Source organism: Dichotomopilus funicola (assembly GCF_033296635.1).
Source record: "Dichotomopilus funicola strain CBS 141.50 unplaced genomic scaffold C8A04scaffold_26, whole genome shotgun sequence".
Classification (NCBI taxonomy): Eukaryota; Fungi; Ascomycota; class Sordariomycetes; order Sordariales; family Chaetomiaceae; genus Dichotomopilus; species Dichotomopilus funicola.
The window spans coordinates 223,315-239,441 of NW_026944047.1; the positions used below are offsets into that span (position 1 = coordinate 223,315).

Here is a 16,127-nt window from a genome sequence, read left to right on the forward strand (position 1 = left end):
TTGTTGGTTGCACGATAGGACCGAACCAAAAGTGACGTTCCTGCGGCAGGGATCGAGTACAGCTGCTTGAACCATAGTGAGGGGGAGGGAGCCCAAACTCCAAAGTCATGGGTGTGGAATGAATGGAAGAATGGAAACGCCAAGATTAATGCTGTTGGCCGCCTTACGACCAGCTCCATGTGTCCCTCGCTTGGGTCGTGAATGGTCATCGAATTCGCTTGGATAAGCTATTCTCACCAGATGACCGTTGTGGTCCACAGCCTCCCACACAATATTGGCGGAAGTGGCAATGGAACGTTCCATTAAAAGTGTTGATACAACATATAATCAATATTGTCACTTGGTCTTTGTGGACTTTTCAACCAACAACCCGTGTCATGAGGCGGAATCTCCGCAATTCTGCCTCGAGAAACAGCAGACAAAATAGAACCGAAGACGGCGACCGGCTTTTCGGACCGCGATGACACCCTCCCGGTTCATGAGGTGTGTAACCATGGGTCAGGCTGGGAAAGAGTCGAACAAGTCACTGATCCGATCTTGGCGAAGGACAGCTGCCTGGAGACAAAGAAAGGATGAACACACCGCAGAGAGGCCGGTGGGGAGTCGAAACTCAAGATGCGTATTATATCAAGGCTGCGTTGCGCCATATCAACATCTCGTCTCACCAGGCCGCAAGCAACCACAGTGAGAATACCATACTTACTTCTCTCTTTCCAAAGGCTTCTCAAGTCCTCCCATAGGTTCTCAAGTTTGATTTTAGCTTTTCACAATGCAGCTGAGAATCCTCTTTACCATTGGCCTCGCCCCGGTCATGGTCTCCGCGCGAGCTCTGGCCCACCGCAGCGTTAACTGTATCTTTTCCACCCCCGTCAGCAGCGGCGAGACTTGCCAAAGCCTTGCAGACGGCTGGAACATAACGCTCGAGCAGCTAATCGGGCTTAACCCGGGGATCGCCTGTCCGGACCTGGATACGAGCAAAGAATACTGTGTGATGGGCGCCTTCACTGACGATCCGACGACCACCGCGTCCACCACCACTAAGTCCCCAATTACCAGCTCCACCACCACGCCCAAGCCCTCGTCGACGACAAAATCGCCGACCACCAAAGCCCCTACCACTAGCACCCACCACTCAACAACCACCAGCAGAGCCCCTATCACTACCACCAGTCACACCCCGACTACGCCCACCAATGGTGTGACAACGCCGCTTCCGACACAGACCGGCATGGTTGGGAACTGCAAGAAGTTCCACTTCGTCCAGAAGGACGAGACCTGCGACACCATCGCGGCGCTCTATTCCATCACAACCGCACAGTTCATCAAATGGAACCCCGCGGCCAAGAGCGGCTGCACTGGCCTGTGGGCGTCTACCGTAAGTGAGACTCTGTATTGATGATGATCATGGTCCGTAAGGCCTATTTACTAACCCCTCCTCCAGTACGCCTGTGTCGGACTCATTGGGGGAACTCCCACGACCGGAAACGGCATCGCGACGCCCACCCCCACGCAGCCGGGCATGGTCAAAAACTGCAACAAGTTCGTCATGGTCAAGCCGGGTGACACCTGCGACGCTATCGCGTTTTGGAATGGTGTCGCGGGCGGCCAGTACGTGAAGCTGTGGAATGGTCTGTCTGAAGACTGTCGGGATATCTGGGCCAACGCGTATGCCTGTATTGGCATCATTAAGGGTTAGTTTGAATTTTGAGACAAGTGCCGTGGAGTCGTGGACAACAGAAGATGTGCATCAGAGTTGGGGATAACTTCATTGAGAATTTCAATATTATGTGTGATGTCGTGAAGAGTTTCCTAATCAAGTAACTTCGATGACTTACTCCACACTTTCAAGGCGGGATGAACCAATCGACCGTTGCAGCGCAAAAGCCTTTGAAGAAGCGATCGACAGCACAGATCACGCAAGTCACGGTCCCTTGTCGGTGGATGCGACGATGACGTAAATGGCCCCGGCAGCGCAAACCTTATTTCAATGTCCGCAGGCCCAAAGCCACCACTCCAACAACAACCTTCAACTTTCGCAAATGGCAGAAAGATTTAGCTATTCTCGTAGCAACCTCTATCCATTCATGTTACGACGTTTACATTCAGCCCAATATCGATGCGCAGGACCGAACACTCACAATTACACAGCAGTAAATGATGAGTCACATTGTATTCCACCCAAACGGTCCTCGGCAATTTAGTGTCCACAAGACGTTGAGTTATGCAGCCCTTCGGAGACCCCCCAAATTATCGTCACATTTGTGGCTTACTAGCGCAAGACAACCAAACTCCAAATCCGCCCCACCAAAAGTTTAATGTTACTTCGTACCCACACGTCCAGAGTGCATTTGCGTACAATTGTTATTCCCATTTCCGCGATCGTGGAATTGAAGGGCCGCTGGGAGTTTTGCTAGCTCGTGTAATTGCAGGACGGTGTGCTACATCAAGGTCACGCCTGGAAGCAAACCGAGGATGGTGGGTAATCCTGTAGTCAAAAGAATTTCAAACCTCGACATACTCTCCAACTTGATCATATGCGATGTGGCCGAAAAGAATGTGGAAAGATGGCAGGTGACAGAATTGTCACGGTGCGAAATGTTTGTTTACATTTGGGGAATGTTTCCGTTTGAGTCTGCAATTACAGTATGGGAGTATATAAGGCAGGTTCGCTGTACCAGTTTCTAACAATCGAGCAAATCACGATGATCACACCTGCGCGTAGTGTAGTGGTTAAGCTGTGTACCTAGTCGGTGGCTTCCCAGGGTGAAAAGGCTCCCCTGGGATTCCGCTTACCACAGCTCTCTTTTTCGAGTCCTAATCGTTTCACTTTTTTTTCACTTTGGTTTTTTCTTTTGAGACGTAACTTCCCTTCGGACTGTTGTCCCAGGTCTACCGGAGAATACACGTGAATCTCCCCATACATAACCCCAACCCTAGCAGGTGTCTGCCCCCCTTTGTCGGTTAGATCCATCAATGCGATCAAGCACGCAATCAAATATCTTAATCTGGGAACCTCAGACGGGAATCGCTCAAAAAGTGCAATGTGACCCTCCCTCCTGCGCATGCTGCCTTGCACCACTCCCTGTGCCTACCCGCTTACCCACCCGGCTCCCGCGCGCCCGGCTCCGGGCCGTGTGTTGAGATGTAAGGCGCACCAGGCGCTTGATTGATTTAGTACATTTTGATGGAAGACAATTTAACCGCGTATGATAGAGAATAATTACAGCTTTGATTTGGCTTGCATCTTCAAATTGCTGGATCCAGGGGCACTTTTCACGATGGCCTAACCCATACGACGACTACTTACATACCTCCAATCGTACCTTGATCTAGCCGAACCGGATGAGGCTGATCTCAGGATCTCAGACTTTGCGGTGGTGACGTTGTTACTCAAGACCCTACAGAGGGTATGGTCTCTTGACGGGTAACAACTCCGAGAGGTACGGCCCGGGCCGGGCTAAATGCGGAAATTAGCCGTGAGCACCCGCGTGGGTAGGACCTCGTAGCAAACAACCTCTTCAGCATCAAGAAGTTTCTTCAGAACATCCTCGGTTTCGCGTTGGTAGCCGTCAACCTCCTCCGTGGTTGAAACTCTGGGATACTTGGACTTGTAGCTGAAAACCTGAAAGCTGGAGGTCTGCAGTGTGAAGTCGGCAAGAGCTGGTTGAACATCGACAAAGCCAACGAGTTTCTCCTCCTACTCTAGGTGGGTAATGGTGAATTTATCAAGATCCACAGTTCCTTAAGGGATCGCAGCGACAAAGGGCTTTTCTGTCTCATACTTTGGGAGTCTCCGCACAAAGCGAATTCGGCGATTCACCCCTGGACTGTAGGCATTTAAGCAGTAGTGCGGGACGGCCAAGCACGCGACTATTCGGAATTGTCCTTATTCGTACTGTGCCTTGCCCAAAGCCTGCCTTGGTTTGGACTTTGCAGCCAGCATGCATTTTGTGATCTAGGCGGACATAAACGACCTACCTAGGTTATCTTGAGCAATCAAGCATTCTTCCCATAGTGATAATTGCAGCACCGAAACTGCCACTTCGCAGCGCGATGCTTTGGAAGGGCGGCGCAGGGGAGGCGTATGAAGTTCAGGCGGGTGGGGGTGTTTTGAGCAGGCACCGTCCTTCCTGCAAGCAAACAAAAGGCGATGCTGCCTCGTGATTGGAGTTAAGGGATTGCCTTTTCCCGCTCTTCTTTTTCTGAGCTAGAATCTCTTTTTTTTTGCGAATGAATCGCAACACTATCGAGCGAGCTTTAGGGCTGACCGGGCTCGCCGCTTTTCTGTTTCGTTCCCGGGAAATGTTCTCGAGAGGTGAGCCGGGAACCCCGCCCTCGTGAACCCGCCATCGACTTAGAAGATCTCTATGCTAACATTTTCTCTTCTAGTGACTCAGCCTTTCTTCTCTGCCAAACCGACAATGCCCTTCGATGTCTTGACCGCAACAGCCAGTGACCTTCGCGTGCTCCTTGAGCAGCGCAAGGTTACCAGCGTCCAGCTTGTACAAGCATATCTACAGCAGATTCGCACCCATAACAAAGATGGCGCGCGCCTTAGAGCCGTTATAAGTGTCGTGCCGGAGAAGCAACTTTTGGACACTGCAGCCCAGCTGGATCAAGAGCGCGAGAGCGGGAAGACGAGAAGCCCGTACCATGGCATTCCGTTTTTGGCGAAGATGAATATATAATTATCTGGGCAGGCAATTTGAAGCTATTCCAGGGCTAATGATGTGTGTTTCAGGACAATATGTGGACGGCTACATCATTCACTTTGCCGACAACATGCGGGGCATACGCCTTGAAAGACGCAATTGCAAGGGAGAATGCCGATGTTGTTCAAGCAGTAGGTCATTCTCCGGTTCATGCCCATCCTGGTTTTGTACTTTGACCATTTGATCGAGGGTTTCACCTCGACGGTAACTCTATGCTTTGTCTATGCCTTGTGGTGGCATTATCTTCGGAGGGATGTTTAACATTGCTGGATAGCTGCTGGATGCCGGCTTGATTCTTCTAGGCAAAGCAAATCTCTCGGTACGCAACCCCCGTTTACATGCAACGCTGGGTTGGTGGCAATCTCCTCTGTGATTGAATCTGACGAGATCTTCAGGAAATGGCTGGTTTCAAGGGAGATGGCGGATATGCTGGATGGTCAACAATTGGAGGGTGAGTTGGACATGCATCTGTGCCAGTCGTCCCACATGTTGCACAAGAGCTGTACTGAATGACCTTTTCTTCTGTCAAACTCAATCTCCCTATGTCCCCGACGGCATTGACCCCACGGACAGCTGGCTTGGACATAGCGTAAGAAGATCTCTGGCCATTTGCGTGCAATTCATCGCATACTAACTCACAGCAGACGCCTGCCGGTTCATCATCTGAATCGGCAGTTGCAGTTGCTGCTGGCATGGCGCCGATTGCACTCTGTACCGAGACAGACGGATCGATTACGCAGCCCAGCGACCGAGCCAGTCTTCACTCCCTCAAACTTAGCGTTGGCAAGGCTTCTTTCCGGGGCATTCTGCCCGGCACTCCGTTGGCGGATTCTGCTGGCCCCATGACGAAGTCCCCCGACGATGTTGCCGCACTTCTGGACATCCTTACGCCTTTGAAGGAGGGTTCCCATTACGATTTCTTGACCAAGTCTTTCGCGGGTCTCCGAATTGGAATTTTAGATGAGAAAGAATGCGTGTCTTCCCCCAATGCCGTGCGCCCGAACGACGCCTACAACGAGCAATTTGTAAGCTTTACCATCTCCCGAAAAGAGGCACGCTTGATTCATGAAAGCTGACAGGTGAAAACTACCTTATCTAGAATCACGACTTCAACAAAGCCATTGACCTTGTCGAGAAAGCTGGAGCGCATGTGAAACGCGACATTCCTCTTCGAAAGTTTAGTCCTGAGGACGACGACATGTTTGACGCTATTTTGGGCAAGTCACCGTGATACCCAATCCGGTCTCCTTCCTTCGGTGCTCGATGTATTGACCTTGTATCCAAGCTATCGACACCCACAACTTGTTCCCGGAATTCATTAACGGACTTGACCATTCTCACGTCAAGACGATGCAGGATCTCGTCGACTTCAATAAAAAGTATGCCGACATTTGCTTGCAACCAGGTATGTTGCCTAGAACCAACGAGTTCAATCAAACGCTAGCTGCGACTAATCATTATCAATAAAGGGACGCCCAATCAGGTGGCCCTTGAGCGGGCTGCTACTGCAGAGATGTCCAAAGAGACCTATGAAAAATACACCGCTGCTCTTCGCCGACACAATCGGGAAGAAGGCATCGATGCTATGTTGCAAGGGAACGGCGTCGACGTCCTCATAGGCCCTCCCCGAGGACGCTTCAACACTATCGCCACAGCAGCCAACTACCCCATCGGTACCATCCCACTCGGGTATGCGACCAGGTTTAACGGTAGGGCGTTTGGCTTGGCTGTGGTTGCGCCAGAGAACAAGGAATCGTTGATCTTGAAGGTGATGAGCGCCTGGGAGGCTGCCATGCCGAAGCGGCAGCCCCCTCCCAAGCTTGCTAAGTGGGATGGGGCTGCTTTTGAGAAGTAGGAATCTTCTGCGCACGAGCACCAAATGTAGTCTCTGACTTGGAGAGCTACCAACTTAGCCCTGCTCCCTGCCGAACTGGGTTTAATGCCACGCCCTAGTCGCGTCAAGAGGATGTCAACCTCCCCTGCGTTACCAAAGTTAGAGTTAATTGCCTTGAACCTGACTGAACAACCTGGCGGTACATTTGTGATCGTGGACCAGAGGCTGCCTGATCGTAGGCAAATTAAACTTTGCATTATGGGAAGAACCATCAAAACGTAAGGACCTTGAATCACCATTGAACCAACTACTCTAATGCCAGGTCTTTGAAGGGCCCAGCTCCTGCCCGTCGAACTCCCTTATCCTACCCGTGGATTCAACGACCCAAACTTAAACCTCCGCCAGTTTTGCGCTCTACATAATAACACGACCAACATTCAACCCCGTCGTCTCAATCCCCATCAACTACACCTGCACCTCCCAGGGGGGAAAGCACTTCCCCATTAGGTTGTCTGTCCTCCACGACCTACTGCACGGTGTACTCGCAGGACACCGGCTCAGTCTCATTGACGACCGCGGCCTGGAACGGGACACACAGTCTGCCTCCGCCCGTGATACGTTGACCGGCGTCCACGAACACCGAATAGGAGCCGTCGTCCTCCGAGCACGCCACCCAGTCTTGGTCATTGAACGACAGGCGTGAGTCTTGGACCTGCCAGTCCCTAGTCTCACCGTCGGAGTTGTTGAAATAGTCGAGGCTGCCCCAGCCTTGGGTTTTGTCAGCAAGGAATATCCTTTTCTATCTTCCACCTCGATCAAAATCAGCGAGAAAACATACCACCATATGTGGGACTATTAGCGAAGATCCGTTGATGGGAGTCAAAATCGCCATGATACAGAAGCAGCTGCTCAGCGTCAACAAAGAATGTAGTCCGCTGGTATTCCCCGTCGCACTGGGCATCCTCCTTGTTGGCGGGTAGCAATAGCCATAACTTGCCCTTGCTCGCGCTGATGCTCCCGTTGTTGAACGGCGCGTCCTCGAGCACCGCAGTGAGACTGAATTTTTGGAACGCGGGCTCGGGCGCGGGCTCGGGCTCGGGGGCCAGAACTGCGGCGGATACGGAAGCTACGGCGGCGCCGGCGAGAATGGTGAAGGTGGTCAGCTGCATGGTTGTGGTGTTGTTGTGAGGCTGGGTTAGGGGGAGACTGGTAGGTTGGGAAAAGTTGGGAAGCTGTGTTGATGTTTGAGAGGATATGTTATTGAGATGATGCTAAGGTTAATGGGCAGGTCTCGAGAAATTACGGGTGATTGCCCTTTCATAACATTCGCGCCCAGTTGTCACCCGGGACCAGACTAATTAACCCCCGACCCCGAGCTGAACCGATCGGTGTAGGCTCCCCCAATACGGCTAACCCCGGAGATCCTCATGCGTCGGGCGATGAGACAACTGAGACACCCATCACACCGTCCTTAGGGTTATCTGCACGACACGTACATAATCTTGTGTCTGATCCATACTCAAAAAGCTTAGTTACCTAGTGGATTTCCGCTGAGACCTGCCTCGAGGCTAGTTGAAATTGCTGGCAGCGTCTGTCGTGGTCGCCGACCAGAGGCTGATCGGCTCGCTGATCACGGGGTTAATAATTGAGAGCCGGACAATTCGGACGACGAGGTTTTGACATGTGCACAATGACACGTGATTCCACCCTTAATTATATAATCAAAACCCTGGTATATACAAGGACAAGGCGCGGTTTCACGTTAAGGAGCGTCACAACTCATAAAGAAATCTTGGTTCGAGCAGAAGTTGGCGCAACTGTCAGGGTTGGGGTTATGTATAGGGAAAATGCCATGTTATCGTCAAGATGCTAAAACCACACAGTCCCACTTGTCCGCCGCTTAATTGAAGCCCGTTGTTAGAAATGACTGAAAACCAGAGCATGGACCTGAGCCGCATTGAATAAATGTTGATGAAGATGTCGTTGATACTAAGGTCGACGGGCGTTCTCAATGCGTTGAGGTTGTTCTCATACAACTCTACCGAGCATCTTTGCAGAGGAATTCCAACTACAAGAAACAAATAGGAACCAAAAAAATCGCACAAAACAAGCGCTAATCAAACCGGACCTCTCAATACAACACCTAAACGCCAATACCCTTCCCAAGCCCACTCCCCGTTGCCCTTCCCGGCCCCCTATTAACCCTCCCATTCCCATTCCCATCCATATCAACATCCCCATCAACACCCCCACCCACCTCATACCCCATCTCCATCTCCATCTGCCCGTCCAAATCCAAATTCATCCCCTCACCCATCCCATCCCCAGCTTTACTTCGTTCAAACCCCCCCAACCGCCTCACATCCCCCCCAGCAGCCCTCACCGCCCTCGCCAACCTCTCCCGAAACGCCCTCTGCCGCTCAGCCGCCTCCCTTTCACGCCGGGCTTTGGTTTTGGAACTGCCGGAGGGTGCGACACCTGTCATTAGCAGGGCGCTGTCGTGCGGGGTGTAGTTTACGAAGCCGTCTTTGGTGTTGTCTGAGTATTTTTCTTTATCGTGGGAGTGAGGGTTAGGGTTGTTGGGGTTGGGGTTGTTGGTGTCTCGGGAGTTGGGTTGTTTGGGTTTGCGTGGGGGGGAGGGGGAGCCCGATGAGGACCGGCCTAGTCCTGGCTGTTGTGATGGGCTCTGTGTCGGGGGCAGGGGATACCCTAGGGGTAATGAGGTCGAGGAGGATGATGCTGAGGTCATTCCCATGCCGATTCCCATTCCTATACCCATACCCATACCGGGAAGTGTCTGCGCAGACGCGCTCTCACTCGCACTCCGTCGATGCTGCTGTTGGTGACCGCGCAGATGTGCATGCGGCGGACCAGCCAGGACAGACATCTTCGGCGAGGGTGAGGCAGATGAAGACGAGGAAGATGAAGACCTCTGGGCCCTCTGCGCGGCAAGAACTGAGTTGTTGTAGTGATGGTATGGATGACGATGGTGTTTGATTCCTCCTGAAGACGGACGGCGAGATCGCGAGGACCGGCGGCGGCTGTCTGTCGTTGTGGTTGTCGGCGGCCGGGGAGTGTCGCCGCGGAGGAGGGTCTGGGCTGGGGAGATGCTGCTGCGGGGCTGGGGCATGTGTAGGAGGAGGTCTGTGTTTGTGGTTGTGCTTGTGTTGGTGTGTGTGTTGATGTCTGGTTGTGATAGAGACAGAGACAGGGAGAGAGGGTAGTCGAAGCTGGTGGTCGGCGGGACGAAGGTTTTTGCGAGGCTGTTTGCGGCGTTGTTCAAGGCGACACTGTGGGCGTTGATGGCATGGGCGTTGAGGGTATGGTAGGGGAGCGAGGTGGACGTGGTGATGGGAACGGAGAAATCTGTTTCGGTCTCGGTGTCCATGATGTTAAGGGCGGGATCCCACCAGTGGGAGGTTTCTTGTGCCCCGAGGTACTCGGCAGATGCCCAGGGGCTGTCGTTTGTAGTCGGCATTGGTAATTGCCAGCTCTCAGCTATGGATACCGGAAGACCGTCGGGGGTGTATGGAAGAGGCCGGATGAGGTCGTTGCTGCCAGCACTGCCCGTGATATCCATGGTTCCCGTGCTGAATGGGTCCTCCAGAACTCCTGAATTCAACCCTGCTTGGCCGTCAAGCCCCTTTTGTTCTGGCTCTTGCCTTTGATATTGGCTTTGGCCCTGGCCCAGACCTTGACCTTGATCTTGACTCTGGTCCTGAATCTGACCACCCAGAGACATCGCACTCGGCAACTGTGTCTTTCCGGTCTTCGCCTCTGTTGGCGTCGCGGCGGACAACAGGAAAATTGACGGCGAGATGGGCGACCAGGGCCGGGATTCTTTTAGCGTAGCTGCCTTGTCGCGGAGTTTGGTGCAGAGGGCCCCGAGGCGAGTTCGAAGGGGGCTTATCGTGGTATTCGAAGCAGTAGTCAACGTTGAAGTCGAATTTGGTTTGAACAGTCCCGTCGAGATGTACCCGCTCCCTAAAGGCGGTTGGAGGGGTTGTTGCTTTTTAGAGGAAGAGACCTCCTCTTTGATTTGTATCCTGCTCGACGATACCGTCGATACCTGCCCACGCTCCCCAGATGTCGGTGAGGCAAACAATGGCGAGGCAAGCAACCCGTGGGTGCCTGAGAACTGTGCTAATCCACCGCCTTGGCCACTGCCACTGCCATCACTCCCTCTCCTGTCTTGCTCGTTCCCCTGTCCGCTGCCTGCTTCACCTTCCGCCCCCGGTTCTAGCTTGATGTATTGCCCAAACGAGTCTGCCGTCATTCCCGAACCCCCTTGGTTGATCGGGCCAGCCGACATCGAGGGGTGGATTGCCGTAGCTGTGGCGCTCATGTCGTGTTGTATGATGATTGAGTCTCCGTTACGTTGTTGGTAACTGGGTGAAGTCAGGCTTGATGCCGAAGTTGAAGTTGAAGTTGAAGTGGCTTGATGCTTTGAAAGCGCCCAGCCATAAACGCCATCAAACCGTCTAACCAAATCCAGACCGGCCCTAAGAGAGAAAAGGGAAATATGAAGAGAAACGACGCAATGGGAAATCAAACAGCAAGTGGCTAGAACGAAAACACGGGAAACCAAACCAAGAAACGGGAGATACCCAACCCATGTATTTATCCATTCCTCCATTCTCCCCACCCACTGCTTCGCCCAAGCCCCCTTCTCCCATGCCCACAAGACAACGGCCATCATCCGAGGGAGACTTCTAGCATGGCCCCAGACCCAGGCGAGCATGGACTGTACGTACTGTGCTGTATCCTAAGCCAACCCACACACCCACCCCGGTCGATCTCGCAGCATTCCGGCCCCGATAATCGTGCATGCATACCCGACCGTTTGACGCCTCTTTGATCCCTACCATCTTCCGTATCCTGTGTACCTTTCCTCTTTAATCTTCTGTTTTACCCTCTGTCTTACTGACTCTATTTCTCCTTGGAGCAACTGAACATCACCTATCCGAACTACAAAAATCAGACTCAACATAAACGTCAACATCAAAAAAGGAAGCTGATCCACTACCTGTACCCCTCTTCTCCTAACTTTCCCTCCGCCCAGGACCTCAGACAAAGCAGGCCAGGCCCTTTCTTTCTCCTTTGTCGGGAAAGGGGGCTCGGCAGATAACAGCAGCCACAGTGCCCAAACAAACTCCCGACAAAGAAAACGCGGCTAGATACGTACCGTAACCAAGGAGGTGCCTTCCCATGTGCCCATTCCCATCCATGTATGTAGGTACTGTACCAATGTACATACATGTATGTCTTATTTAAGCTGCTGGAATGTACACTTCACGGGTACAAAGGGGCGTGTTTGCTCGTCGCAGTGATACCGATACGGCTAGACTGAAGCGAGAAGTGAAAATAAATCAGAATCAAATAAAACAAGGCCAGGAGAACAAAAAGCTCGAGAACGAACCAAAGAAATAAAAGAGAAACAGAAAGACGACAGGCGATGGGCAACAGATAGTAACCACTTCTCTTCCCTTCCCTTCTCTTCCTTTCCTTCGGTCCGTCAATCCCCCGTTTGCCAATCCCTCGTTTGTCATTCACCACTTGTTGTTTGCCTGTCATCCGCAACCCTACCGTCCCTCTTCCGACCCCAACTTCATGCATACTATACTATATGCACATGACTCCTTCTCTGGCCCCCTCAACGTGGTATCGATCAATCAATTAGTTAATTAATCAATTCATACCGCGTACGCATGTTGGGGTATGCACATACCACACTGATGGGTCCGCGTCTACCATTATGCCACAATCCGTTGGTTACGATCCGTCACTTCCAAGACGTTGGCAACGGCCCGTTTGGTTACGATCCGTTGCTTCCACTCCAATCCGTTGGTTGGGGCTAGGACATATTTGATAAGGAGGGGGGTGTGAACCGACACAAACACCCACACACCCACACACCCACCCAAACATCCACCCAGAAAATCAACCGTCCTTCCCCTCCCCCAAGCCCCACGACCCCATTTCCATTCCCGTTCCCGTTCCCGTTCCCATTGAATTAGACGGAGGGTGGAAGGCCCCAAGTCGCGTGAGCTCAATGACTGACCGACCGACCGACCGACCGACCGATCACATCCATTTCCTCCTCTCCTCTCATCCCCCTGTCCCATTATTTACCAATCCAACCAAACCGATCTCATCAATGACGAGAGATGGACTAATTACACCGTATACACCCACCACTCACCCTCTAATATCAACGTGTCCGCCCTAGTTCACAAAGAAAGGGAGGAAAAGAAAGGAAAGGAAGAAAGAGGGACACAGAAACCCCACCATAAGGTCAAGCACACGTAGCCGTAGCCGTAACCCTACGCCGCCTACGGTATGGTAAGTATGTACATACATACATATGCATGTATCCGTACAGTAACCACCCATCCACCCATCCAGTCATCTATCCATCCCTCAAGGGAGCCAACACCGACAAGCCAAGCAAGCCAACAAGCAAAACATCACGACACACACACACACACACACACCCCCCACACACACACACACACCCCACACACACACACACATTCAGAACCTTACCCGTACCCGAGAGAACAAAAAATGGCTAACAAGGACAAGACCCAAAAAAGTCGAAACACAGCAAGGCAAGCACTCCAGCATTCAATCAAGCCCATCATCATGATCATCGTCATCACTGCACTGCTATTCCCTGCGATCCCCACACCAAAAAAAGACTAAAACATCGTCTGCTTTGTCTGTATGTACAGTACATCGATTGTCCTCCACTGGGGCCGAGACGGCCCTCTTCCCTTCAGCAACGTAACGTAACGTGTAAACGGCGGGTGTACATCCACATCCACACAGTAAGCCTGAAAATAACCCGGCTTTTGAGAGGAGGATCGGAAAGAAGAAAAAAAAAGATATGACCCTAGCCAAGTCAGCCAGCACCCAATAGCTTGTGAGGCCCCGGTCTATGAGTGAGTTGCTTCTCCCCGTGTATGTCCGTTGCCCCAAATGGTATCCGAACAACAAAGAAAAACGCCGCGAAAACTCCAAAGTAAAAACAAAAAACTGAAGAGAAAAAAGAAGACATGCAGGACGTGGTGGACGGTTCAGTTCACCTACACCCACACAATATTTCCCCGTTTTTGCAATGCTCTCTCCCTTTCCCGAAACACCCCAAAATAGCACCTTTGACCAGCCCGGGCCATTGAATCTCAAAACTCGAAACATGGGGTATATAAAATGACGTGGCGCAAGACAAAGGAAAAGGACGAGTACACATGACATGAAGAGAACAAAAGAATAAAACGAAAAAAAGGGGCCTAAAGTGGACCAAAGTATAATCAAAAATAAAACAAAGGCACCGGATTTATGGCGGGTAATTCATCGGCGGAAGAGGCGGCGACGGGGCGCACGACATGGTCGGCGAGGTGACAATCGATGAGACTCCGCTCCCATGCCGAGGCTTGTTTCGCTTGCGCATCCTGGGCCGGCTGCGCACCACATTCGTGCAGCGCAGAGCAGCGTCCGCCGATAGTCGGTATCGCAGGTCCACGCCGTTGACCGTGTGCTTGCGGATGCCGCCAGGCCCGCTGGCGTTCCGCAGTGACGTGGTCCCGCTCTGGCCGAATAGATCGGAAAGCAACTCCGACCCCTCGCCCGTTTCATTCTCATCCACCTCTAGCGCGGTCCCGGTATTCGGCAGGCAGCATTCCGGATCAGGCTCGATGAAGACCGGATCGGCATAAATCGTGCTTGACGGCCGCGTCGGCGGTGCTGACGGGGGTTCTGTCGTTGTCGTCGGTAGGGGCTCGTTGCGCACGATACACTGCGTCCCGTCGGCGATCATGTCCTCCAGTCGTTGGTCCACCGAGCGGGCAAGGCTGCGGAGCTGGCCGCTTGTTTGTCGTCGAGGTCGCTTGAGGTCTGCTAGTCGCTTGTCGTCTGGCTTCTCCGGGCGTACTTCCAGTGGTGGTTCCAGTTGCGGTTCCGGCTGCGGATCCAAGTAATCCGGATCAATTTCAATCGGATCCCCCAAGTCCAGCATTGGGGGCGCGTATCCTCCCGGGGTGGTGCGGCGACTGGAAACATAACTCGTGGGCCGTGACGTCGCGAGGTAGGACGATCGGCCACCAGCCGCATACCCGGTCCATGGTTGGAAGCTGTGCAACTCGGAAGCGTCCCCTCCCAACGTTGTTGTTGTCGATGGGTTCGTTGCTGCTTCTGTCGGTGATAATGGTGGTAATGATGATAAAGATGGTAATGGTGGTAATGGCGGTAATGAGGGTGATGGTAATGATGGTTCCGTCGTGAGCGTTGGCTGCATCTGCTGCTGGCCGGGCCCGAGTCGGCTGAGCCGTAGACTCTGCTTACTCAACTTGCGTGTCAGTTTCTCCACGAACCGTCCTGGCGATAACAATCCGCGTGAATCGGCCGCTTGTTGCGGGTCGTCGGCGGAGCGTAGTGATGTCGACGACTTGGAGGACGATAATGGCATGGCATGCGATGATGTTTTCTGGTGGCGGTCGAGTCGACCGTGTCGATGTCGCGGTTGACGATAGTGATATGGAGGTTGATGTGGTTTGTCCTTTGCCACGGAACTCGCCTGCACCACCGTTGGCGGTGGTGTTTCTTCTTTTCTTGGGGTTTCTTCTGGATGCAGCTGCACCTCGTCGCTGTAACCATCCAATGCTGCGGGAACCCCTGACCAAGGCTTCGGGGCACCTGGGCGCGCGTCCATGGCAGAGTCAGGACGGGCCTGGCCGACTGCGGCCGGCGAACGCAAAGAGACTCGACGATGAGGTAGACGCGTCTGTCGCGGTCGCACAGGATGAGATAGTGATAGGTGTTGGTTGGAAAACGCGGCTATTAGGAAGGCATCTGGGCTTCATGCGCTCTGCGCTTGGCGACGGCCCACGACAGACCAGTGCCGCGCGACAACGATGATGCTACGCCTCCTGCTTCCTGCTTCTTCTCCACGTCGTCTTCCTACTCGTGGGGGCAGTCTCTCCTGCTGCTGTCGTTGCTGCTGTTCGTATCAGATCGAGTCACCGGCGGGACCAGCGGCTTGGCGAATGATGATTGATGAAGGTTGTGTTCCCGACAAGAGCCAACCCGACGCAAGGGACGGGAAGTTGACGTCGCGGGTGAACCGTTCCAGTGGGAACGGGCAACAGCAAGCATAGGGCCAACAGGCAAGCTGGGTAGGGCGGCAAGTGACAGGGCGGGAAGGGGGAAATCGAGACTCGAAAGATCGGAACCAGGGGCGAGATTCGAGTTCCACCGGCACGGTGACTCGCTCGATGCGGAGGGAATAAAAGAAAATGAAAATAAAATGCCGAAGAAGGGTAGCAGTCGGACCCGAGAGACCGTGTGTGGCAACTGCGCCGAGACAGGCGTATGCACACTGCTGTACGTGTGGGCGCGAAGGTGTGGTTGTGGTGACAATGGTGTGGGTTCCGCTTCGGCGGGTTGGCGTAGAGATGGAACGAAGATGGAAAGCAGAAAACAGAGGTTTGGCAACACCAAGAGCTCACGAACCAGGAATTGCTGGATTACCAAGCAGCCAACAACGGCAGCAACGAAGCAGCTTGGTGGCTCATCAGAAAATC

At 53.0% G+C, this 16,127-nt stretch overlaps 6 protein-coding genes across 6 annotated transcripts; 2 read left to right on the forward strand and 4 right to left on the reverse strand.

Annotated features, from left to right (window-relative positions):
- Window positions 1-769: 769 nt before the first annotated feature.
- C8A04DRAFT_28103 (uncharacterized protein) lies at window positions 770-1,696 on the forward strand (the record flags this gene model as incomplete). The annotated part of the gene is made up of 2 exons (XM_062780522.1): window positions 770-1,375; window positions 1,442-1,696. 2 exons carry the CDS (start codon window positions 770-772, stop codon window positions 1,694-1,696), a joined length of 861 nt encoding a protein of 286 aa, XP_062637571.1.
- Window positions 1,697-3,457: 1,761 nt separating this feature from the next.
- C8A04DRAFT_11755 (uncharacterized protein) lies at window positions 3,458-3,697 on the reverse strand (the record flags this gene model as incomplete). The annotated part of the gene is made up of 1 exon (XM_062777083.1): window positions 3,458-3,697. A coding segment is annotated over one exon (240 nt), but the record flags the coding sequence as incomplete, so codon positions are not given.
- A 724-nt stretch (window positions 3,698-4,421) lies between these two features.
- Window positions 4,422-6,567, forward strand: C8A04DRAFT_11680 (amidase signature domain-containing protein; the record flags this gene model as incomplete). Its single annotated transcript, XM_062777057.1, is given in 10 exon segments — window positions 4,422-4,663; window positions 4,712-4,730; window positions 4,742-4,843; window positions 4,987-5,031; window positions 5,108-5,163; window positions 5,211-5,301; window positions 5,357-5,737; window positions 5,812-5,893; window positions 5,998-6,117; window positions 6,182-6,567. 10 exon segments carry the CDS (start codon window positions 4,422-4,424, stop codon window positions 6,565-6,567), a joined length of 1,524 nt encoding a protein of 507 aa, XP_062637573.1.
- Window positions 6,568-7,072: 505 nt separating this feature from the next.
- C8A04DRAFT_28105 (uncharacterized protein) lies at window positions 7,073-7,715 on the reverse strand (the record flags this gene model as incomplete). The annotated part of the gene is made up of 2 exons (XM_062780523.1): window positions 7,073-7,314; window positions 7,385-7,715. The coding sequence occupies 2 exons, from the start codon at window positions 7,713-7,715 to the stop codon at window positions 7,073-7,075; spliced, it is 573 nt and encodes a 190-aa protein (XP_062637574.1).
- A 974-nt stretch (window positions 7,716-8,689) lies between these two features.
- C8A04DRAFT_28106 (uncharacterized protein) lies at window positions 8,690-10,891 on the reverse strand (the record flags this gene model as incomplete). The annotated part of the gene is made up of 1 exon (XM_062780524.1): window positions 8,690-10,891. The coding sequence occupies one exon, from the start codon at window positions 10,889-10,891 to the stop codon at window positions 8,690-8,692; it is 2,202 nt and encodes a 733-aa protein (XP_062637575.1).
- Window positions 10,892-13,885: 2,994 nt separating this feature from the next.
- On the reverse strand, window positions 13,886-15,013 carry C8A04DRAFT_28107 (uncharacterized protein; the record flags this gene model as incomplete). Its single annotated transcript, XM_062780525.1, has 1 exon — window positions 13,886-15,013. The coding sequence occupies one exon, from the start codon at window positions 15,011-15,013 to the stop codon at window positions 13,886-13,888; it is 1,128 nt and encodes a 375-aa protein (XP_062637576.1).
- Between the last annotated feature and the right edge of the window lie 1,114 nt (window positions 15,014-16,127).